General features: G+C 42.5%; 1 protein-coding gene across 1 annotated transcript in view; it reads right to left on the bottom strand.

Moving 5' to 3' along the window:
• Positions 1 to 17866: 17866 nt before the first annotated feature.
• cdh8 (cadherin 8) overlaps positions 17867 to 25279 on the bottom strand; it is an 87099-nt gene continuing 79686 nt past the window's right edge. The window contains exons 8-11 of the mRNA XM_041943274.1: positions 24463 to 24584; positions 23614 to 23731; positions 19132 to 19383; positions 17867 to 18360 (exon numbers count right to left, since the gene is read on the bottom strand). Coding sequence (XP_041799208.1) covers positions 17867 to 18360; positions 19132 to 19383; positions 23614 to 23731; positions 24463 to 24584 — 986 coding nt within the window. The remainder of the gene's footprint in view (positions 18361 to 19131; positions 19384 to 23613; positions 23732 to 24462; positions 24585 to 25279) is intronic.

The following is a 25279-nucleotide window of genomic DNA, read 5'->3' as shown; positions in this document are numbered from 1 at the left end:
GGAATCGGGTTGCCTTCACTTCCATCTGCAGCTGAGAGATAGCCAGGGATTGATGCACAATCAAGGGAGGAGGGTTTCAATGTAGTGGAAATCATTTCTCTCTTCCTTTTTCTTTTCGTCATCTCTGTTGCCCCCAAAAATCAGCAAGGTCCATGCAGTTTTCTGCCGCTCGTCGGCCTATCCCTGCCTCTCTTTTCACTCTCACACACACACGAATACAGGCACACACACACACACACACACCGCTGTAGACGATTCAGGCTGACTTGGGTTACTTGGGGAAAACGGTCTGTGAATGGATGCTGCTCATGTTGAAAGAAAAGAGAATCTGGAGTGTCTATTACCTGAGAGAGTGAAGGAAAGGGCCTGGGGGTGGGGGGGGTGGGGGTAGCGGGGGAGAGAAGGAAAGGAGCAAGAATGGAACATGAGAAAAATGAGAGGAAAGAGGAGAAAAGGGGAAAAAGGTTTTGAGCCAGGAGAGGAGAGGAGTGCTGTTGTCCCCAGGGACATAATTAGGTCTAAGAAGGCTAATCATTGGACATAAAATACAACCTCTCCTCCTATATTAACACATAACCTCTTCTCCTCACTGCCGGGGGGAAGGGGGTGAAAGGGGGATTATGGAAGCCCCTATAATCATTTATCTGGTGTCACATCACTTCCAAAGAGCCTGAGCGGAGGGCTGGGACAAGGCGCTTTGAGGCAAAAATCATCCGCATCAAAAGCTTCCAAGAATCAAACGCATTTCCATGGGAATGCGTGACTGAAGTGCTCTTTCTTTCTCTCCGAGCTCCAGCTATTAGAGGGAGGGCGACGAGAGGGGTGGAGGCAAAGACGGAGAAAGTGTGGGAAAGAAAGGACAGAAAAAATAGGAAACCTATACGTCGGGCAAATTAGTAAGCCTCATATGTTCTGCCTTCCTGCGAATGAGTTTTCTATCTGGCTGCTGTTTGGTTCCTGCGCTCCCCTGCTGTTCGGTAGCGTGGCAGGTATCAGCCATTTGCCAGCTCACTGGGGTGTCTTTAGATCTGTCTCCCAATGCCCATATTGAAAATAAATGATCTCGGGGCGAGAACATATTTGTAATGATTAAAACATGCAGCAGTTATAAAAGATTCAAATCAACATTTTTGAACTTTCAATCTGTTTCATCAATTCAGGGTTGTTTGAGGAAATGAATTGATTTTAATGATGCATGGGTCTGAGATGAGTCAATGATGAAACAAGCAGCTGTTAACCTGGATACTGTGCTCACAGGGTCAATATAACAAGGAACGTGTAAACTCGGCTCAACCAGCATGCAGTGTCTCTGGACAACCTTAGCCCTGTTCCCTCTTTCCCTCGCTATCTCTCAGTATCTACCTAATTCTCTCCTCCTTCAAATCCTTCTCCAGGCATCCTCTTTGGGCATCTCCCCAAATCGGCTACTTATTCTAGTATCTTTGTGGCCCTCCTAACATGAAGGCCCTGGTTACTCAGGTTACCCCCCCCCCTCCCCAGTCCGATGCCCCTGCAGTCACTCCATGTCCCTCGGCCCTGTCGCACATTTCTCTCTCCTTCTTGGAAAATACAATATTTATCTCAGTCTGTTTGAGTTCACTCACCCCTATCATTGGGTGAGCTCCCCCTGGCTCCAAGGTGGATTAGTCTAGGACTCATTGACATTACATTGGTCATGAAATATGCATATCACGATCAAAGGTGATGGCAGGAGAGACGGCATCGCTACAAGAGCTCACAACCTGCAGTTGCTGTGCTCCTTGAAACCATAAGCGGCAGTGGATCACACTGTGCAAAGCAGCAATGTTGCAAATAAATTACCTAAATAAAACATAATTTGAGTGGATTGATGTGTGAGGGCTTGTGTGTGCGAAGGACAACGACGGAGAGACAATGAATTTATCTATTTCTCATACACATAGCACTTTGATTTGGATACTTTGATTTTGATTTGAATTTAATGGTATTGATCGTTCATAACGGAGCCCAGCTGGAGATTAGTTCTAGTCATCTTTTTTACCTGAGGCTTTGGGCAGAGAAGTCTGCCAACTCTTTCATTTCCCACATCAAAACATCTCATAGAATGAATAATACATTTGGGTGGAAAGAATATTAGGTTTAAACCAACAGGATTACACGCCAGGGAACATCAGTAAATGCATAAAGCCTGTGAAAATAGTCTCTTCAGTTTGTTATATGTTAGACCTGAAATGTAAAGAAAGCTTTACCTTGATTCATGGTTTGTAGTCCTTTCTTCAAAATGTACGTGCATATATATAGTTATAGGCAGGAGTTAAGATACTAAAGAACAGTGTTGCTATAGTGTCATTTACAGTGATGCTTTGACGTTAATGCTAATTTCAGCATGGTCATGTATACAGTGACAATGATAACATGCTGATGTTTGGCAAACAAATAAAAAATTGACAGCGGTTCTAGATGAAAAGTAAGAGTATCCCCAAAGTTATTAGGACTCATCATCTGGGCACCATAGGTATCTACTAAATGTAATAACAATCCATCCAACAACAATACATATTGGGGCATTTAAATCAAAAGAAAAAAAAAAAAACCTGATGGTGGTGCTGGAGGAAAAGGCAAAGGATCACTAAACTCAGTAGAATCCATCCTTCTTTGACCATGAATGTCTGTACGAAATTACGCAATAATGCCTTTTATTGTCATGGTTTTGGGTTTTAGTTACTCTGCTGTTCCTAGACCTTGACTGTTTTTGGACTTTTGGATTCTTGCCTGCTTGTTGTTGGATTTGCTTGCTTGTTTGAACTGATTTCTTTGAATTCAACCTTCCCATAAACATTTTGTTTATTGTCATTTTTAAATAATAAATCATTTGAACTGTACCAGCTCAGACATCATAGTCTGCATTTGGGTCTTTGCCCTTGCATTCCACGTTTCCCTGTATGCACAAGTGTGACAGTATGAACTGGCCAGAAAAGGACCCAGCAGACATATCTTGCACTGTGGAGGAGATGAGATCTGTTATGGATTATGTTTCCTTTTGTATGAGTTTGCTATGGACTTCAAGGATAAGCTGAGGGCCATAACCTTGAACAAGCTATATACTCAAAGCGCTGGTTTTTAGAACCTCTTGGCATGGCTGAATTGTTAACTGAGATTGATAATCTTTAAAAAAAAGACTATGACGGGTAATCTGGATTCCTTCAAGGGTTACCATGCTGGGCTTAGCATGGAGCCTATTAGCCCCCTGTAAGGCCCATGTTCCCAGCGATCATCTTAAGCCCCAGCTCCAGGTTCCCAGCCATCTAACCTGCAGCCATCCGCACCTCAGACAGCTAGTCACCAGCTCAGTTAGATTCCTGCCAGCCCCAAGTCCTGACTCGGCAAGCCACCGGCCTGCTATCCTCCTGCCAACTCCTGTTCCCGAGTCAGCTAGCCACCAGCCTCCTAGCCTCCAGCCATGTCTCATTCAGGATCAGGATCAGGATCAGGAATCATTTATTGTCATCACACAAGTTTCCAAGTGCAACGAAATTCTGTTCAGTTACACCGTCCCAGAGGACACAATGGCACAAAAGACAGTACAAATAATTGACATGGGAAGACAGGGACAGGAGAACCACGATGCAACCAGCAGGGCGGCGCCTCGCTTACTAGATGAAAACAAATGAAAACAGGAGGGGAGGGAGAGGAGAGAGAAAAAAAAAAAGACTAATCTCAGACTGCGCCCATTGGGGGGGGCACAGTGTGGGCTTGGTAAAAAAAAAAAAAACACCTCAGCACAAGCAACATTTAAGACATCATAACAAGACTGTAACACCTGCACATGTGGGTGGGGGAAGGAAGTTCGGGGGGGGGGGGAGTCACAGCACAGTCGCCCGGGGGAGGGCTGCAGCTCCTACAGGGCGCCGTCCTCAACCCTTGGCCTACTATGCCGCACGGGGGAAGGAGGGGGGTGAGGAGCCAAAGAAGGCGTTGAATTGAGGGTAAGGGTGAATGTCCCAGAACGAGGTGGGGTCGGAGCATCTTGTCTGCAGAAACATCCAGGAGAGTGGAGAGATAAGCGTCCTTGAGAAGGCCGCTTATGTCTGGGAGCCAATGGAGATAACAATTGTTTTGGGACGGGCCGACCTGGAATTTTTCTGTCTGCCCTTGAGTCTCTCTGGTCTCACGGTGGCTTGCTCCAAAATGTCCGAATTAGTGACCAATTCAGCCGAGCCGAGCCGACAGCTTCTCCAAGTTGTTATCCGACCGGCGAAGGAGCTCAGGAATTGCATCCAGTTTGCGATTGAGCTCACAAATCGCTTGAGTCTGAGTGCTGGCAGCCCTGCACATTCCCTCGATCAAGGCAAGCAGCTTGCCAATTTCCGCCAGCATCTTCCTTATTATGCAGTAGATCAGGTATCCGCCAAAGCCAAACAGCAGAAAGCCTAAGATCATAAATCCAATTGTGTATGCATCTTCAACATCCTCAACGGAAAGAACCGACAGACACACGATCCTCCACTTCTCCCAGGAGTCCAACGTGTAGCCGGCTGCGAACGTTCCGTCAGGGCAGGCGGGTTCTCCTTTACCCAACTTCATTGTGGAGAAAATATGGTCAATTGCATTGAGAGACCAGCTGACCAGATCCATCATTTTTGGATTTGGAGGAGAATGCAGAGAGAGGCTCCGAGATAGTTAGACAGAGACAGCACAGGACAAAGAGCAGTAGCAGGGTAGATAAGGGCAGGGAGGGAGCGAAAGAAAAAGCGTCCGCCTTCTTTGAGAGCCAGGATATATTCCTGAGTTGGTTAGGTTCCTGGCTCTGATGATTTCCCGAAGGCTTCTTCTTCTTCTTCCTGAGGGCTTGATTTCAAGAAGGCCCGACAAGAAAGCAAGATGAAGCTCACTGTCATCCACCTCCCTGGTCTTTTTTCTGCTGGATCTTGCTCTAGAGCCAGATGGCCTCCAGGCTGCTAGCCTCGAGCCTAATGACCAATCATCTAGCATGAACCCAGCCAGCTACCTGGTTGATCCCACTCTGGGGCCACCAACTGGGAAGCCCTCCAGAAAGAAGCCTGGCTCCCACAGCCTCCTGTTCCCTGGCTCCACCAACTCCCCTAACAGTCTCTCTGTCCCTAGCCTCCAGCCCTGCTAACCTGCCGCCAGTCTTCAGACCTGTTGTCCTCTTGCCGATCTCCAGTTTTGCTGCCCTCTTATCAGCCTATAGCTCAGATCTCCTACCACTGGTCTTTGGGCCTGATCTCTAGCCACTCTGCCAGCCTCCAGTTTGACCCCCAGAGTGTTCTGCCTTTGTTGCTGATCTTCGGAACTGCCCTCAGACCAGTCCGACCTTCACTGCCAGCCTTATCCATCTGTTCAGTTTCCAGGCTGTTCACCAGGGCGACCCAGCTATATGGTTTTCCTCCTGCCAGGCCTCTCAAGCAGGTCCGTCAATGTGCCATGGCATCTGGTCAATCTCTTTAGTGGCTCCTCCCATCTGCCCAGCCCACAGGCCACCTGCCAGAGGTTTCCAGTTCCACCCCTGTCCAGCCCTCCTTTCCTTAGCTCCAGGCCACTTGTCCCTTGCCCCTACTTGTTTCCCTGTTCACACAAGCGTGACACTGATGCTCTCAAGATATACCAGTCTTTACCAAGGTGGTGGGCCAACCAACTGACAGACCAGGATTTTCTAACCCTACAAATGGATTAAAAAATGTTAGTCTTCAACAAGAGAACCATTATGATTCTGTGTGCTGATACTTTGCTGAATGTACACATCCCTCTTGACCGTTTTTTTTACTCTTGTTTAAATGCAGATAGTGTCACATAGGTTGCCATGCAGAATGAGCCTTTTTGGCATACTTTGCTATGACTTGTGTAAGCTTTCTAGCTGTGCAACTGTTTCCTGGCATAGACAAACTTCACCCATCTGTCACATAAGCAAGTTAAACAAAAAGCAAAAGGCACATCTGAATAGTTCAGAGGCAAAGATCTTTACACAAACAGACACTCCAAACACCATAGTTTGAAGTGACACTGTGGGTCGAAGTCATTTTGGCCTGAGTGAAGTGGCCTCAAGAATATATATATATATATATATTCTACAAACTTCAGATGCTGATATAACAAAATCATAGTGCTTAAACAGGCTTTCAGGGGGTATTTAATACATTAGATCCTGAATAACTCTTAAGACTAAAATGATAAGTTACTTGAGAACAGACTACATCATAATAATGAACCAGTTTCTAATAATTAGTTCCTACATATCTGTATCTAGATGCAAACAACTACCTTAATGAACTTTCCTGATGACCTCTGAATCAGTTGGTAACCCTAATCGTTACTTCATTGTCATATACACATCAGTTACTTTTTATGCGTTTCCCTCCAATAAAGTGCATCATACTAAGCTGTACTGGGAAACCATTGATATGCAAGTCAGTGCCCCACCCCAGTCAAAAAAGTCAGGACACGCCACTGAATGAGAGCAATCAGCTATCAAGCATCTCTTCTGTGGAACCATCTTCCTCAGTCAGCAGACACCCTCTCTATGTTTAACAATAGGCTTAAAACTGTCTTTTTTGTTCAAGCTTATGGTTAGGCCTGGCTCAGGCTTGCTTTGGACCAGTTCCTAGTCGCAATAAGCGTAGCTTGTTAATTTAAACACAAGATACTTGTGCTCAAAAAGAGGATTCATTCTCAGTGAAGAACCTTGGAGCTCTAATCTGCCTCTATACCTGCCAAAGAGCAGTGATTCCTAACACGTCTCTGGGGGTCATCAGGTGGAAACCTCCCTTCAACAGTGTTTCGCCTACTTAGTCCCACTACACCTCCAGGAGGTTAGGCAGTGAACTCCGGCGTCCCAGAGTCACCCCCCCTAGTGCCAGTTCACACTGCTCCTACACAATCCAAACAGCACCGCCACGTTCAACTGACCCAGAGATGCTCCAGGTAGTGGCCAGTACCGATGCTAGCATTTAACTATTGCTAATGCTAATGCTAACCGCTAGGAAGAACAGAAGAAGACAATGCAGTTCCGATGCTACCATTTAGCTAATGTTACGTGCTAACCGCTACCTGCTAAGAGGAACAGAAGAAGACAATAAAGCTAGATTCACCTATACTGTTAATGTTAATTGCTAGCTACCAATACTAACTGCTAAGATACTATCGTACTCTCACCGCTTTAGCTATTGTTAGCTGCTACAATGCTACCACAGGCCTAGATGCCACATGTAACTGCCGATTGCCACACTACCATCATCTACCCCTGCCTCTCACCAACTGCACCAAGAAAAAGCGGGGTGGGAATACAAACCCTGGTTCGGGTAGGGGATGGAAAATAAAGAGGTAGAGTCAAAAGATGAAAGTAGGGATTGGATACAGACCCTTGTTCGGGTAGGGGGTGGAAAATTTAGAGGGTGCTGAAGGTGGAGGCCTAAACCACAGACTAGATTTAACAGCCTCTTCTAACATTTCCTTCAAGAAGCAGCAAACCCTACCATTTCCTTCAAAAAGCAAACAGAGCAGGAAAACAAACCCTAACATTTCCTTCAAGAAGCAAACAAAACAGGAAAACAACCAAAAAGATCAAAAAACACTCTGTATCTTACCACGCACACTCACCTGAACAGGCCGCATGGTCCCAAAGAGAGACTCTAGCTGGCCACACCCCCACCTTATCTAAACTTCCTGGTTCTCTTCCTATTGGCAGAGCGAGAAGATGGGGCGGGGAAAGCAGAGCAGAGGAGAGGTGTCTTGTTCAGACTTTAACCTCTTCTCTTGCCGGGTTAGGCATGCATGTCCTCTGCCCCCCCCCCCTCCCTCACTGTCCCTATTTCACCCCCCAACTACTATTATTTCTCCTGATCCATATCCACTGACTAGACCTAGCAGCCTCATCTGACATCTCCCTCACTGTCTTTCTTAAATTTTGCCCATGCACTCGCAGCTCCCTCAACAGTGAAACAGCTGACCCTGCAACAAAACCTCTACACCCCACTTCAACCGGACAGACCCTGGTCTTCCATCCCCTCTGCTCAGATTCTGTCTTTAAATCTGCATACTTAGTCTTCTTCCTTTCATAAGCTGCCTCCACTGAATTTTCCCAAGGGACTGTTAACTCAATAAAATACACAGTCTTTTTACTCATGGACCATAAGACAATGTCTGGCCTCAGATTACTATAAACTATTTCCTGGGGCACAACTAGCTTTCCTCCCAAGTCGACCTGCATTTGCCAATCATCAGCCCCTACCAGGCAGCCACCTACCTGCTTTCTCCCTGACTTAGCAGCTTTATTTTTCTCCCCCTCTCGAACAAACTGCACATCTAACCTCTCCTTTCTAGAACTTCCAGAATTCACCTGCTTCCTTCTCTCCTCAATGCCTGCGGCTAAGCTTCTCAGCACCTGATTATGCCGCCATGTATACCGGCCTTGTGATAAGCTAATTCTACAACCTGACAAAATGTGCTTTAAACTTGCTGTACCTGAGCAGAGTGGGCACGATTGATCGCCCTGTACCCAGAGACTTAGGTTCTGCGGGGTTGGCAACACATCGTATGTCGCCCCTATCAGAAATTTAATACGGCCTTCCTCCATATTCCACAGGTCCCTCCAACTAAGTTTCCTCTTCTCAACACCTTCCCAATTCAACCATTGTCCCTGTTTGGCTTGACCAACTGCTTTTGCCCCTCTTAACAACTCCTCCTGTCTACGCACCTGTTCCACTACAAGCTTTCTTTTCTCCTTTAGACCGGCTTTATTCCACACTGGTTTGCCTGGGCCAAGCCCCAAGCCTCCCCGGCCAAATTGAACATTTCCTACTATTTCTGCATGCCTAAGAGCTGCCTCTGCCTCCTGCACTGCTGCCCTTGGGTTCCATTTCCTCCCCCCAGAAGGGTTCGGAACCACATTGCTAACTAACATGTCCTTACTCCCAGATAATAAAAGTTCTGTCCTAACCTTAGTGCATTTAAACTCCTCTGTTAGACTGGATACTGGCAGCTGAAGCATTCCTTTCCCATACAAAGCTACATTGCTTAAGCACCTGGGAGCACCCAACCATTTTCTAATATAAGAGCTAACTAGCCTTTCCATTCTCTCTGCTACAGATAATGGGACTTCATATACTGACATTGGCCACATTAACCTAGGATACAAGCCAAACTGCAAGCACCACAACCTCAGTTTTCCTGGGAGCCCTGATTTATCTATTCTCTCCAGCCCTTCTGCAACATCCTTTCTAAATTGCACAACCTGTTCAACATCATTCAGGTCCACATTGTACCACCGTCCTAGACTCTTAACTGATTTCTCCCTAATTGTTGGGATTTCCTCACCATCTATAGCAAACTTTCTATCACTTACTTTCCCTCTGTATATTGAAATACTCCTTGACTTACTAGGCTTAATCTTCATACTAGCCCACTTGAGATTCTGATTGACTTTATCTAACAACCTCCTTGTACATGGCACTGCTAGCTAAGCTAGCTAAGCATGTTGCTGTGCCTAAATTGTGATCATGGTTGCACCTACTGCTGTGTTCCTGCTTGACGCCCACAGCTCATATTATTATTATTTATCATATTTCTAGAATTATTATGTACATATACTATCATTATGATATACCAAGTGGTCTTTGTCTCAAATTTGTTTGATGAATGGTGGAAATAAAACAGTCTCAAACACAAAATATTGATTGAGGTTTATAAAGGCACTCAGAAAAATAAGAGTAAGTGTATGGAAGTGTGTGGTAATTTCCACAAATTTCCACAGTTTGCTACGTCTGCTAATTTACTACAATTTGAAGTCAAAACTAGGATTTTCTTTTTTGGGGGGGAACCCATAGGTTCAACTGCCTCCAGAGGTTTGAACTGGCCGTTCGCATGCATTGACATTATTCCTCTTCAGACTTGTGATCTAGTTAATTTGTTAATTAATTCACTTGAATAACACAATTCCACATATGACATAATTCTGAAAACATTTTAAAGAATTTCTGAACATTCCAATCATGTTCAATCAATTTAAAGGTCATCTTCATCACTTAAGACATGGTTCATGTTCAGGACATGAAACCCACAGGGGGTGGAGCTCCTTAGACCAAGCAAAACTTTCAGTCATGTTCTATAGAGCACCTCAAACGCTTTTTGAGACAACCCAAGCTAAACCCAACATTCATACAGAACTGCAGATGGAAGGGCAGATTCAAACACTTGCAGCTAAAACAATTATTAATCTGTTTAAGAGTATTCAAGTTGTCGCACGGGACAAGTGGAGGAGACAGGGATTGAACAACCAACCCTACTCTACTACCTAAAATATAGCAACCTAGGTTAAAGGAAGGTGAGACCATAAAACAAGTTTTTTTAGCTACTTTTATGAATAATATAATGTTTATGGATTTAATTATTTGGACACTTGGGGACAGTGGAAAGATCTTTGAACATTGCAATGAGACAAGCTTTAATGTTGAAATGATTGTTAGCTTACAGTTGCAGATAAAGACCAACATTAGCATTCATTTGGAATCATGCATATGGCATCTGATAATTGTAAGTCTAATATCCGTTCTGTTTTTAGCTCTGTCTTGGTCTCTACCAACAAGGTAAGAAGGAGCTGAGGGGGAGGTGCAGTATTGGGTTCATTACTATGAATGACCCTTTCATAATATACATAGTCACTTGATCCATCAGTCATGTGTGTATTAGACTGCAGTGTCTAGTCACACACTTTTTAACATACAGAGCAATTTGATTCAAATGGAAAGGACAATATGTAATTACAATACTGCACAAATCCTCTCTTTTCAGGGTGTTATCTCAAAAAAGAATTGATCAAAAGAAACTTATCACGTTAAACAACCAGCTATAATAACTTCCAGCAGAGTAGTGTCAAACAAAGATAATCCAAACCCAGCCCCATGCATCTGCTCATGAGACTCGCTCTGTAGTCCAGCAGGGCCAAGCTTCCTTCATGCCACGAGCAGCTGTGAGGGGACCCGCTGGCTCAGGAACTGATTTAGGTCCCAGCAGTTATTTGGCTGAAGCCGAGACAGCGGTGCACCATAGAAACGGCAGGACAGTTATGGCGTAATTCTGCTGGCTGTGCTATCCACCAACAGAGGTGCTAATTAATGCTAATTGCAAGAGGGGGGTCAATTATACACTCCATGGTGCATGATTAGGACCACCGTGTTAGCGACCAATGAATCAAAACAAGAGCCATCCTCTCCTCTGCTGAAACCAGAACACAAAAACATACTGGTGTTGAATTAAAGGTGCAGGAAGAGGGATTTTCTCTTCCGCTCTGCACAAAATAACCTGAATATTTTTCCAAGGGAAGGATATAGTTGTAATTCAAAACCAATGATTTAACAATTACCTGGATTTGTGCACAGATTTCTGGCTTTCAAAGCTTACTACTACTGTGTTTTGGCACAATAATTTGAAACCCATGATAATGCAAGACAGTGCAGTTCCTACAGGCCTTGCCCAATAGTAAAAAGCTGCATTCCACCTGTTCAGCAGCTGAGGATGTTGGGACAGACTTTCAGCGGGCAGATACATTGTCTTTTTACCAGACATTTCCTTTGGGCTCAAGTCATGTTTTAGTGATGCTGTGCACAGCATCACAAAAACATGACTTTATGTTGTTTTATTTCAATGTTGCCATTGGTAAAGCAAGGGATATGACATACAGAAAATTCTAACTTCTGCTTAACTGCATGTCAAAGTTTGCTGAATTAGCTTCGGCCACATAGTCCTTCATGTCAACAAAACTTTGAGAACTGCGAGCAGAATGAATTAGACCAGCAGCTGCGACCATATGGTGTTTACGTGGTTTGGCGGTTCAGTGACCAATGGTGAAAACACAAGATTGTTTAGACCATTAGTGTGATTCTTTTCCAGTGCAGGACACTTAATGGGCCCCAAAATTCTTTGTCCACTTCGGAAAGAAAGTTTGAAGCAGCCCGCCTTTAATCTTTGCTGATTTTCATTATCCTTTGTTTAGACAAGTCCACTTACTCCACTACATATAGCTGCACCTGATTGCACTGTTTACTTTGATTTTCTTTTGTAGTGATGTTGTGGAACATTTCACGCAGCAACCTCAGAAGATGAAAGTAGACTAAATTAGACATGTAAACACTGTTTGATGGAACTTAATTAAAAAGTTACAGTTAAGGTTATTCTGCCTGAATAAGTTCAATCATAATGAGGGAATAAATTCATACAATAAAGAAACGGGTTTATTTGTGAATTCTGTTGGGACTTTGTAATTGAGAGGAAAGGTAAGAAAACTATTTGTTGAAGAGAGATTGCACAGGGCTTCTTTTTATTGCAGTTGTATGTATGTGTTTGTAGAGGCTAATGAACTAGTTCTAGCAAATACAAAGCCTTTTTGAAAAGTGCTGTAAATTAGATTCGCGATATATAATTAATTATAGTCATTTCTGAATTCTAAAACATGTTGTAATACATTTTCCTATCGGCAAAATAAGCACCCAGATAGTGCTTCACTTGGTCAGTGTTCATTTAATTAGAGCAAATTTGTTTGGGAATGTGCATCATGTATTCCTAATTGCAACTAAAATGAGACCTTAAAGGGACAGAAAATCACAAAAATGTATTTCTTCTTACTCACTTCCAGTGGTACAATTGTGGTTATTTTGAATTTAATTTGCTTAGGGTTTGAGATTTTCACCATAGAGAAACTGAAATATTACACTGAAACAGAACTATTGGGGGTACCATCTGAATTTCTAATATTTGCACGACACCACCAGATCAGTCTCCCGACCACAAACACAGCAGCACCATTATCATAATCAAGCCAAATCAAAACCCACAGATATCATACACACGTTGTTACAATTAATGAAATGAATCTTTTTTTTTCCAAAGGATAGAGGTTATGAAATCATATAAAAAAAGATGCACCTTATACAGTGAAAATGTTGCAGATGTGCCAAGAATGTAATCAAATAGGCTTTGGTTAAAAAAAAAAAAAGTTTAAACTCAAAAAATTGCATGCTAATGATACAGTCAGACTTTTGTTCATAGTGTTTGCTTCTAGAGAGGTTGGTGAATTATCCTGAATAACTACCACATTGTTTCTGGATCGGATTGATTAATTTTGCTAGGGTCATTTTTTTTGTGGTTTGAGTATAAATAAAATTCATTTTGGCCAAAAAATAAATGTAAAAGCTGGAACTGCTGGATACCACTGGATGGAAGTGGAAAAATATACAAATACTGCATTATTAACGAAACATGGGGCTTGTATTCATAGAGGGCCCATCTAGTTTTGTAGCCTTACTGCTTTGTTGATATTGTGCTTACATGGTGCGTATTGCCAAATTAATTTGTATTTAATCAAATTCCTTCAAACCAAGTGGCAAACTTTGAGCCAGGTACATTTCCAACACAAGAATGCTGGTTGGTTTCTGGAGTTTTAGGCAAAATATTGTTGTATTTAATTGCTCATGTGTCGTCTGTGCTGTGCTTGATGGGCACATGAAGGTCTCAGGCTACGTATTCAATGCACAGACCAGTAGAGGCAGGAGGTCAGTAGGGGTCCACTGCTCATTTGTGGCCTAGAGCCCCCTAAAATGGTTAATCCAGCCATGAAAACAGTACAAAAAAAGAAGAAGTAGAAGAAAACACGATACCCATATCTCAAAATCCAGAACAGAAAGAGGCTTTCTTAATTTGTATGCACCAAAGTTCGTTTGTAATTGAGGGCATCTCTGCCAGGCAACAGTAATTACAGTTTCTACACCACGCGAGCCGGAGCCACAGGCCTGTCTTATAGAATCTGGCACATATCAGCAGGGAACAACAAGTGCAAGGTTGTCACCCGAGGGACACTTCCATTACGTGACAAAAGTGAGAAGATAATTTGATTTACTGTTTAGTTAGGCAACCTCTGTCAGACCTGCAGCCATACACAGCAGCGGGGGCGCATGGAGATTGACTACAAATGAGTCTGCTGACCTGCCGCAGTTGCACATTCCGGAAAACAATTTGTGCTATCATTAAGCGGGAGATATCAGTTGGGAAAATGTGTTCCGTGGCTGATTTTTGACTAATGGATCAGGTGCATAAAGATAGCAGCCTCCAGGTTTAACATCACTTCCAGTTCCAGAGGGCAAAGGCATCTGGAGCACCAGCACCACTTTGGAAAGTTTTGAAAAGACATTGCAATGTGGAATCAGATGATAACACGTCTGATATTTCTGATTTCTGACACCGTCTCTTCTTTGTGTCTAGTCTCAATATTGTTTTACAAAAACATTGTCACGTGCAGTAGTTTCCTGTCTTCATTGAGTGTGTGTGTGTGTGTGTGTGTGTGTGTGCGAGTGAGTGTGTACACTCCACACTCCATACATAGGCATATGTGCCAGTCGATTTGTGTGATTTTGAGCGTTTGAGTTCAGCGAGGCACAGCCTTTAATTGATACGATCAAGAGCTTTTGTTATTTAGGAGAAACCTCAATATCAGATAAAGCTGAACAAAAGTCTAATCTTTCAACAAGATTAACAAAGAGGAGACAAAAAGCAATAAAAATAGAAAAGGCAAGAAAACTAGAAATTGCATTATATCTAATCTCCTCTGCGCTTAAAAAAATAAAAAAATAAATAACGGGTAGATGAGTGTTACTGTAACACAACACCACAATTTACATCCCAGACTAATTAATATAATGAAGGTCTTTCTCGTGCAAAGCTTTTATCTCCCTGGGCACATACTCTCTGAGATGGGGATAGCAAATCAGGATTAATACACAATGGTCTCCAAGCCTTATTTCTTCCCTTTGATAAGACAAAGATAATGACGTTTTATTAATGTAATTATACAGTGTGGAAAAGAGCGTTAAGAATAATACACTGTCTTGGATGGATAAACTAAGTGACAAGAGTACGCGCCACATTTTCAGCACTTGCTGATTATATCCTTGATTCCTTCATTGTGGCCGTATTTGAAAGGACCGTTATGTCACAATCAGTGCGACAGAGCCACGCAGCATTCAATCCTACAAGTTATTTGAACAGCACCGTCGGCTATATCCTTCTAAACGTTGAATTGTCCCAACTTCATAATGTCAAACTGATAAAGCACATCTTTAAGACAGTATATTTTCTGGACAAGTAAAACCACACGTTTTATTGATGAAAGGTTGCCTTCAACATCAGAGACATTTTCAAGCCACGGAAAAGCTGCTGGAAGGGGAAAATGATAAGCATTTGACATTTTTTTCTCCTGTTGATGTGCCTTCCTATCTTGTTGCTGTTTTTGGGGTGCAGGTTCAGTCTAAAGCTGTAATAATGGAATGTTGAGTCAAGTGGCTTTGAAGTCCATTTCTTTTTTGCTTCCCACAGCATCAGGAAAGACGGGGGAACGTGCTTTTATAACGTTCAAGGAGTGCAGGGACAGAATATGCGAGGTGACTAAGTGAGGAACAATCAGGAAAATGTAATGGTGCAGGGCTGCTTTTGTCTTTTTCACACTGTTTGATGACACATAAGCCTGCCAAAAGCATTTTTAGAGACTCAGCACAGCCCCCCTATTGTTTTGAGGACGGGTTCAGTTACGCTTCCTGCTCTTAGATTCTGTTGTTGAATCTTATTTTGTGATGTTCAAGCTTTTCAAGGAGATATTTTGTGGTGAAATGTTGCAATATGCTCATTTGGTTTGTCCACTTTCAGTCAACCTGCTTTCCCTTTTCACACCACCAGACACCAAAATATACCATGGAATTCATTGCAGGTCTCACTGCTAACAACTTTTGCAAAGGGGTGTTCCGGCAAGTCACTGTGGTATTGCCCGTCCATAAAGGTTAGGTTAATAAAAGGATGGTCAGAATTAAAGTTTGAACACTTTGTGCTTAGTATGAGTCAACTCCAAAGATACTGGTTCCTTCCTCTCCTGTAGTGCAACCATTACCATCTTTTGTTTGTCGCTCCATGCCTGCTCCTGTGTCTTTCAAACTCCACCGCTGTCTGTTTTCTCCAAAGCCAAGCCCAGATAATCCCGATGTGACGTTATTGGGGTTATTTCCTCAATTCTTAGAGAGCTCCCTCCAGAGCCACAGAAGACATCACACAACGATTTTCACATGACAGGTAATCTGACTCGTGTGCAAAATTTAGTCGAATACCTCTTTAACTGATGTACCATCTATGACTTTTGACTGTCTAAGCCCACTCATCTGCATAAGAAAACCACAACCATTCAGTAATATTTATAAAAATATATTTCACAAAGTAGGAAACAATACAGGGTATCTTAGATTACAGTACAGGGAGTAAATAATTGAACATACACATTTATAAGCATTAAAGCACAGTAGAAAATATGATCTGCATGTAGGACTATTCCATATATATTGTTTAGTCTACTGACTGCCATAATACTGTATCAGTACAAACTGAGTATGCACGCAGCTGTAGTGCCATTGAAATTCTCATTATGTGCAAGAGCTAACGTGCAGAGACAAAACCTACCACCTCATTGAAAGCTAATGACGTTAGCAGTAACTCTATGTACAGTACAAGTCTTTTTTATTGATATCATACAGTGGTAAGCAGAATATGCACATGATTTGTGTCATCATTTTTCTTGGGCTAATGCAATCTGTGTTTCCTAAATGAGATTTGATGTTTGGAGGGAGTCACGTACTCAGGTATCAATTGGACTATTGTGCTCAGACACTCGCTGGCTGTGCCTCAGAATATATTATGAGATATTTTACACAGAATTAGCAGGTGTCAGAAAGGTCCCATTCCTGCAGTCCCAATTAATCAGATCATCTGTAATGTTAGACTAACTTAGAGCTCCTGTTTGCCTGCTTACATCTAGTCTATATTATCAGCTGCAATAAATTCATGATATGGTTTGGCTGTTATGACATAGTGTTCAAGTGGTTGAAAAACAGCTGAATGTGAAATAATCTAAACACACTCACTTCAAATTGTCAGCACAGAAAAAATGATTTAAGAACAGAAATACAAAAACTCAGAGAACAATAATGAAGAATCAACACGTCTCTTGTCAAAAAACAGTAGATTACAATTGTATTTAATGTTGCTTCTGTAAAAAGAAGGCCTCAGAGTTTCTACATTTCTCTTTTTTGTCTTCACTTCAGTCTTTTATAGGCTAGTAACACTTGCGATCCACACCTGTAGCGTGTAAATACAAAGAGTTGTATAAAGCAAGCCTCTCTCGGCTTTAGATAGTTTATAAATGTGGCCACCAGAGAAGATATCAAATGATAACAAATTCACTTTAAAGCCAATACTGGTTTGTCTTTTTGCTTTTTTCAAATCATACATACATTCATCATTGTAATGTAGACCATATATTGCTTTTTCATTGTCATTTTGTTTCAGATCGCTGATCAGCTGGGTGGCTCCGAGAGACATGAAACAAGAGTCCCTCTGCAGCCTCTGAGGTCCAGCTTGCTGTCCATGGAGCATGGAGTATGGTGTCCACTCAAGCTTCAGAGAACCCAACGATATTCATTGTGTCCTTTCATTGAGCAACTACCAGCAATCCCAGGGTTTTTCTGCTACTGGCAGTCACAGCAAATGACTAACACCCAAAATACTGCTAGACACTCCACAACGGAATCTAAGTTACACTCCACAAGAATCATAGATCTCCTAATAAAGACATTGTTTGGCTCAACAATTACAATGCGCTTGACGTAGTGGATGACGACTGCTATACCTCACTCTAAGAAGAATACAAAAAGGTGGCCTCCCTCGTTATTAACTGTTTTTTTTCTTTTAAACACCTCTTTCTAAAAGCCAGCAAACCCCCTAGCGTTTAATACACAAGTATGTGGACAGAAAAAAAATCAGAAAGGTCTTTTTTCTAGCAAACTAAAGGTCAGGTCTCGCGGTCGCTCTCGCCCACAGAGTAGAGCTCCCCAAGTCTTCTGAAGCGTGGGCCCCACTCTCTGAGATAGTCATAGTTCTGGTCCGAGTCCGACGCCGCCGTCTCCAGTGAGCTGAGGGAGCCGGCGATGGATCCCCGGCCCTCGTATCCATAGATCTGGATGGAGTCGTATGGCGGCGCTGTGGGATCATTGTCTGCCTCATGCAGCCGTACGTTGATGAATTCGTCCACGTCCACGCCGTTCGGGCCCGAGTGCTGGCCAGCCCGGGGCATAAACTGCAGGTCAGGCTTGATGTCCTTGCGTGGCAGGTAGCCATTGATACCATCCGGGTTCTGCAGCGTTGCGATGTCAAAAGCCTCCGTGTCCTCCTCGCCGCCTCCTTCGTCATCGTAACGAATAATATTCTCCCTCACATCTTCATCATCCTTTATAATTAGGGGCTCATTCTTGTGTCTCCTCAGGGTCACAAATAGTACTACTATTACTGTCAGAAAGAGAGACGGAAAGAAAGGAAGGAAAAAAAGAAGAAGTCTAGGTCAAGCTTTGACAAGTGGATTTTCGGTTGGTACAAGCAGATCATGATCAGATCCGAGGTCAGCTTATGAATGCCGAGCCTGGTCTCATTCCCAGAGCATTGAGTACCGAAGCTTTGTCACACCCCTCAGTGTCTCATACAGACGTACAAGGTACCCTTTATCATCTGTATGAGACACACCGGGCTTTCAACTAACTCCGGTGTAAATCCATCCAAGGCAATATTAGATGCTCAGATCAAGGTGACATGGTATAAAGAGCAAGACAGTCTGCAAATGGAGGAAGGTGGGGTGGATGGTTGGGTCAAACAAACACAGGACTTTTACCCAGGAGACCGGGGTTTGTATCCTGTGATAAAGCACAAGTAAAGGATCTTCTCCTTTTCCCATAGTTTTTGTACATAAACCTAACCAAACTCTGACTGTTTCACAACAATAACCAAATGTTAGAAAGGCTTTCGAGCAGATAAGGTTTGTGTGTCACTAGGATGAGAATGTGTCGGACATCCGGAGCAGTTGCTCTGGTTGGAGTTTGTTGAAAGTCCGGTGCTTCTAATACAGATACTAAAGTGTACCTTGTGCACCTTAATCAGATGCCGAGGGGTGTGACAAAGCTTCTGCATTCACCGCTTGCACCCGAATGAGAACGAGTTGTTTTCATCTACATCTGTTGGACCACCTCATGGTAAGGATGTTACAATGCAAATAAAGAAATACCTCACCTAACAGCAGTATAATGCAGGCCAGGATGGCAATGAGAGCTCCCATGCTGAGGCCGATAGGTAAGACGTAGGCCTCCACATTGCAGGACTGGACAATGCCATCCTTACTGCACCCACAGACTCGGATGGTCAAGGTGTTGGTGCTGCTCATCGGTGGATTCCCATTGTCCGTCACAATGATTGGCAGAAAGTACATCTCCTGTTTCTGTCGTCGGAAGGTATCATGCTTGGCTAGAACGCTGATTGAATTGTCTGTCAGAGAGAGGTAAAGCCAAAGATGAATTTTTGTGAGGATGTGTGAGAAACTCATTATTATTCATAGTCGCAACAGACTGAAATTCTATTATTAAATTGTGTGAAGATCAGTGCAGCATGAGGGTAAACTAATTTCACATCAATCGTCGCTCGGTTTTCTAGCGCTCTCACATTCCAATGCTGCAGATGGATTTCAGCCATTTTCCCTTTTCTCAACAGTCCAATTTTGGGAATTCTGAAGGTAGGCGAGCCCGGGTTTGCTGTCCCCCTTTGAAAGTTGAAGAAATGAAGGGACCACGGCAGGCTACGCCGACTTAGAAGATGGCACATGTCGACCCAGAAAGGTGCCAGCTGCTCTTTGATGACACTTCTGTGAAGCTGTCTGCTCATTAGCTGGCTCTCCTTACCCTGCTCACATTATCAAACACTCACATTCCCATAAGAATCTACTCCTGCTGATCTTATGGAAAACGTAGAAGGTTTCTGATAGTCTAACCTTTGCCTCCCTGCATGATGGTGCGTTGAGGAGAGATGGAAAATAGAACTGGTGATATACACTATAAAGAGACAGGCCATGCTGAAGCATTTGCGTTGACAGAGCAAACTTAATCAAAAGATGGAATGCTTCATGATAGAATTATTTGCTTTGCACGATCTGTAATTGATGTGAACATATGCTCAGATTTATTTTCTCACGAGTGATGCCACAAAGTGATACGCTGTGCTTTGTGAGCACCGACATGTCCTGTTTCATTTGGATCATTCAGCAGTGACTAGTACGTATGCAAGTATCCACTATGCAGTAGTAAACCACTGGGGCTTGTCCTTGTGTACAGGTCATTTTCTAGGCAACTATTGATGGTAAAAATAGAATAAAACACTTCTTATGCGTCGGCCCATCCACAGAAACAAAGTCTCTAAGAAAAAGACAGCTGTGCAGACAACCTTCAAAAAGATTGAACTCGCTGGAGTTCGAAGAATGCTCTTTTATTATATTTTATATAAAAGGGCATAAGGAAAGTGTTTCATCCAGCTACCGATAGACTCAGATGAAAAAATGTATACATTGAAATATTAATCATCACCATAACAAAAGCAATCACCCGTTTGAATAAACTGTTCACTATAAATAACTTAACATGTGGGTGGTTCCAAATGACAGCAGTGACAGCAGAAGTGACACTGACAGTCTGAAAACTTTCTGAAGTTCTGAAGTCTCTTAAGATTATGTGAGCTACTACACACAGCACATTTGTGAATGCCACATCAGCAGGACTTAAATTCCTTATAGGAGCATAATACCAAAGGATTAGAAAAAAAGAGGTAATGCTGGTTGGTCCAATTGAGTTCAGACATAAATATTCACTATTGGTGACTGCAGGAACTTTCCCACCACTTACCACATTAAGTGTGTCTGATTTCTTCACGCCGCATACTGATTGCATGAATTGTTTGTTAGTATGGGCAGTGTTATTATGCAAATGAAATATGTAAATGGTGCCATATTGCCTGTGCATGCAACACAGACATGAAATAATTGGTCCCTACTTACTTATTTATAATACATTCAACCTGCTGTAAAGTACACAGTAATAATAACTTATTTAAAATGTGGCCTAAAGTCAGATTGAAATTATGAAAGTCAAAATTATTGTCAAAATTATTTTTTGATTGTAAATATTTTTTTCCTCTATTGCTCAAAGGAAAAAAAAAAAGGTTTTTTATCTACATCAAAATGCCCCTTTAGCCTCCAAGCCTTTGAGGGCATGGGCCAGGTGATTGACAGCTGATGCAGCAGGGGCACCGACACAATAAAAGCAAACCTCCTCTAGAAAGTCTAGCTTTCAAACTATGAACATCGTTGAGTTGTCAGCGTTTTTTTTTAAAGAAGAACACTACAATAATTAACACCTAAACTGACAGACGCTGACATTCTGCAGGTAGGTTTTAAGACTGTTCAGTGTGTACTAGTTACTTCTCTAAAAAGTTATTAAATTACTCTCCCAATCACTAATTGTAATTATGCTTTTTTAATTTGAAAAAAGTATGTAACTTGTAGCTACCATTGAAAGTAGTGAAATTACAGCAACACTGTAGTTTTTGTCGCTGTCAACCAATAACTGAACAATCACAAATTGTGCCTCATCCCAGTGTAACAAGTTAAAGACGTAGTTTTTGTGCCAAAGCCTAACCAAGTAGTTTTGGTGCCAAACTGCGACCGTTTCTCAAAGTTAATGATGTGAGGATGATATGCTGCTGGTCCTCTCCAAGGGTCATATATGTCGCTCAGGGAGTCACTGGCAATTCAGTCATTTAGGTATGAGGACAAGACTATGATAAGTATAATAAATAAAATAGCATAGCACGGTGGCATCGTAATGAAACAAAGAAATGTAAAATATTGATTTCTCCCTTTTGGGTACAAATCACAGACCCACATTCCCAAACTCACACCCTCATTATAAAACAAGTCTATGTAACTTTTGCTAAACAGCACCCTTTGTGGCCACAGGTGACAATATGGGATGATGCTAAAGGCTAAAACATGGTGTAGCTAACATTAGCATCAGTTGAGTGGAGTCATACAGTCACTGAGCTGACTCAGTAATGTCACTTAGTACAACTGGGCTAACGTTAGCCACCACAAGGTACTGGTCACACCAGACCAAGTTAGGCTGTAGCTGTGTTGAATTTAGCAGAGGTTTTACTTTTCTTTTGTAAGAGGGAGTAATGGAGTAAATAGTAAATTAAAACATTATGCATGGAGCATGACACGAGTTTCTGCCAGCAGAATTTCATGTCTGGCACTGTGGTGAATGCATGTTGTCTCACTTGGTGAGAATGGGATGCTCCGCTCTGATGCAACCGCACCTCCTGAACAAAGAGTCGTCAGAGTGCTTGACGTCTTGCATGCAGCCGGTCAGAGCCTTAGCCATTTTCCACAGTGTGGACAACCCCTAACCTCTTCACTGTTCAATCCCTACAATTAGACTCATCATCACAAACAAAAGCAGCACACAGAAGTGCACAGGAGCCCGACGCTCTTCACTCAAGTGTCTCCCACAGCTGACGACTCAGATAGAAATAGTCGCTGAAGTGCTGGGGGATATGGTGCGATGGGCTTCTTTCGCTGTTTGGAATTAGCAATACCATAGACAAGTGGTTGGTGGGGTATGTAATGTATGGAGCTGAACCACAACACATATTTACTTTGGTTTCAGGCAAGCAGGGAAAAATACAGGCTTTTTGTTGTTTGAACTATCCAGAGCTGTGCTTATAGCTGTGAAATATTCCTAGTGGCACTTTATCTGTTATATCATCTAAAGGAACAATTAATTCTCCTCCTAACAAAAGGGCAGGGTTCAGGAACCTGAATGTTTTATATTGATCTGCAATTACGACCATTAAGTGTATTTTGCTGTGTCTGTTTAGCAGCCCTTCACTTTTGGCTTTTAATTTCATGACAGGATTTCTGCACATACGTGATAGGAAGAATAGGATGTTTCCTTCTTTCGTTATTCGCAAAAAAAAAAAAAAAACTTACTCAGCCAAGCCTGTGTTTGCATTGCATGTGATTATTGCTCTGGCATCTCATATTCCTGCCTGCTAATGAACCTGTTTCAATGGTTTTTTATTTTTGTAAGAGGATGGCTCGTACGTTTGATGACCTGATTTTTATGGACTCTTTCCTCTGTTAGAGTGAGGTTGCAGTAAGTTAGCCTGCAGCCTCTGCGTTGCAACAGAAGGCAAGGACCATATGAAGATTTTTTTTTGCCCCAAGCTGATAACATTACACAATGTCATCATGAACACAGCCTGTTCGGAGCCTCTTATGGAGGGGAGGCAAGAGGAATGGAGTAAAGACAGAGAAAAGCGGCAAATAAACCAATCGCAGTATTTAGCAAATAAATTTAGCACCATCTGCCACGTGGTAACAGCTCCTAAGAAGTCACCCTACATTGAGCTGCAAGACTACCAAGAAAAGCCATTTGGATCCCATTCATTTAGTTTCCCTCAAAACGCACTGGGGAGTAAAAAGAAGCTGGTGTCCAGACAATTTCACATCTGCTAATTGTGAGCTACACTGATCCACCACATTTCATCTCGAGTGTGGCTAACTTGCCGCAGGTTAGGGATTAGACTGGAAAGCCATTGGAGAAATTTACAGAAACTTCAGTCATTCTGTCACAAAAAAGTTGCTTCTCCGTGATTTCTTTCGTTTCTCACCTTGGTTGTTCTTGATGGTAAAATTGGGGTTGTTGAGCATCTCCGGGACCAGGCGATAGTCAAAGTAGTGGCCCTGGATCGGGTCGTCTTTGTCCACAGCGCTGACAGTCTGGATCACCTGTGTCGTAAACAGAGAGACAAGAAGATACAGAGGAGGGCTCAAAGCCGTTAGAGGAGGCAGCCTATTTATTACTCTTCTTTTTCCACTGCAGATTGCCTCAGTCTAATACTGGCTGGATCACACCTGATGAAATATATGCCCTATTCATTCCTGGATTTTGAGATTATTATCAATGGGGGCCTGTCTAGTCTGGCACACTTTCAGGCTCCTGGCTCTATCTGTTAATCTGTCATCATAGGTCTTATCGTGCTGTATGTCTTTATGATTGATTGGAAATTAGAATTCGAGCCCTGCAGGACAGCTCCCCTTTTTTTAGTTCCCCCCGTGTTTTCCCCTCCTTTCAATAAAGCTCTCTATTGTATGTACGCAGGTCCCTGAATGGGGTCGATTGATGAGAAGGAGAATGCTAAGTACTTGTCCAGAATTTTTGGCTGGGGGAAGCGTTATGCCATCTGGAGGAAGACATGAAAGACAGTCTTGAATTATGAGCCACTCTGATCAATCCTGACTGCTCTCATTTCCCCTTTGCTCCGCTCTCACTGTGTCAAGGGAGGACTGTTGCGGGGAAAAAAGGACCGTACTCCCACCTCTGTAGTTTCCCAGTGAAATAAATAGGCTATAATTCACTGTGGCCAATCATTACAGGGGAGGAGAGCGAAAGAGAAAGGGAGGGAGGGAGAGAGAAAGATAGATCACAGGTTTGATGAATGAGCCACTTCTTTCCTTACCTGTCCAGTTTTTCCATTTTCACACAGAAAGGCCTCGTATTCGGTGGCAAACTCAGGGGCATTGTCATTAATGTCCATTACTCTGATGGCCACAATCGCCCTCGATATCTGACTGTGGTTTCCTAATATACAGTGTGAAATAAGGATAGATAGATAGATAGATAGATAGATAGATAGATAGATAGATAGATGAAATCCAAATGGGGAGAGACAAAAGGAAATAAATAAGAAAAGACAACAGGCAAAACTGTGGAAAAAAAACAAGGTTACACATGAAATCCCAGGTAAATTCTGTGACCTATTTTTAATTTCCTTTATTTTCCATCTTTATTTCTCCCTTCATTTCCTGAGCTGATGGGAGGACAGATGATAAGCCACATCAATCTACATTTCAGCTGGTATCAGCGATGCAAAACAGGATTCTAGGCAACAGAAAATGAAAAAAAAAAAAAACACTCAAAGTGCTTTTGAAAATCCCCTGTACACTGTAATGTTTAAAACATGAGGGTTAAAACATGCATATTAATGAGTCATTGGTAACTGAAGTCTAAAAAGACAATAAAAGGCAGTTTAATTAGATTAGATTTTGATTGGAATTATTCATCACTGGTAATTGACAGTCCCTTTCGAGAGTCCCCGTAAACGGTTGTGTTTATTAATCAGCTATGCAATGGCAACTTTTAAAACAATTATCCATTAACGTGGGTGCAAGGTGGCTGTGTCACTGTGGCCAATGATACTGGTGAGGTTTTATTTTATTCTTTTTTTATGTCTTATTGGTTCATTTGTTTATTTGAGGCCGTGCATCTTACCCCTG

Source organism: Chelmon rostratus, chromosome 1 (genome assembly GCF_017976325.1).
Source record: "Chelmon rostratus isolate fCheRos1 chromosome 1, fCheRos1.pri, whole genome shotgun sequence".
NCBI lineage: Eukaryota > Metazoa > Chordata > Actinopteri > Chaetodontiformes > Chaetodontidae > Chelmon > Chelmon rostratus.
The sequence above is the reverse complement of the archived record's forward strand: the minus strand, read 5'-3'. Positions and strand labels throughout refer to the sequence as shown.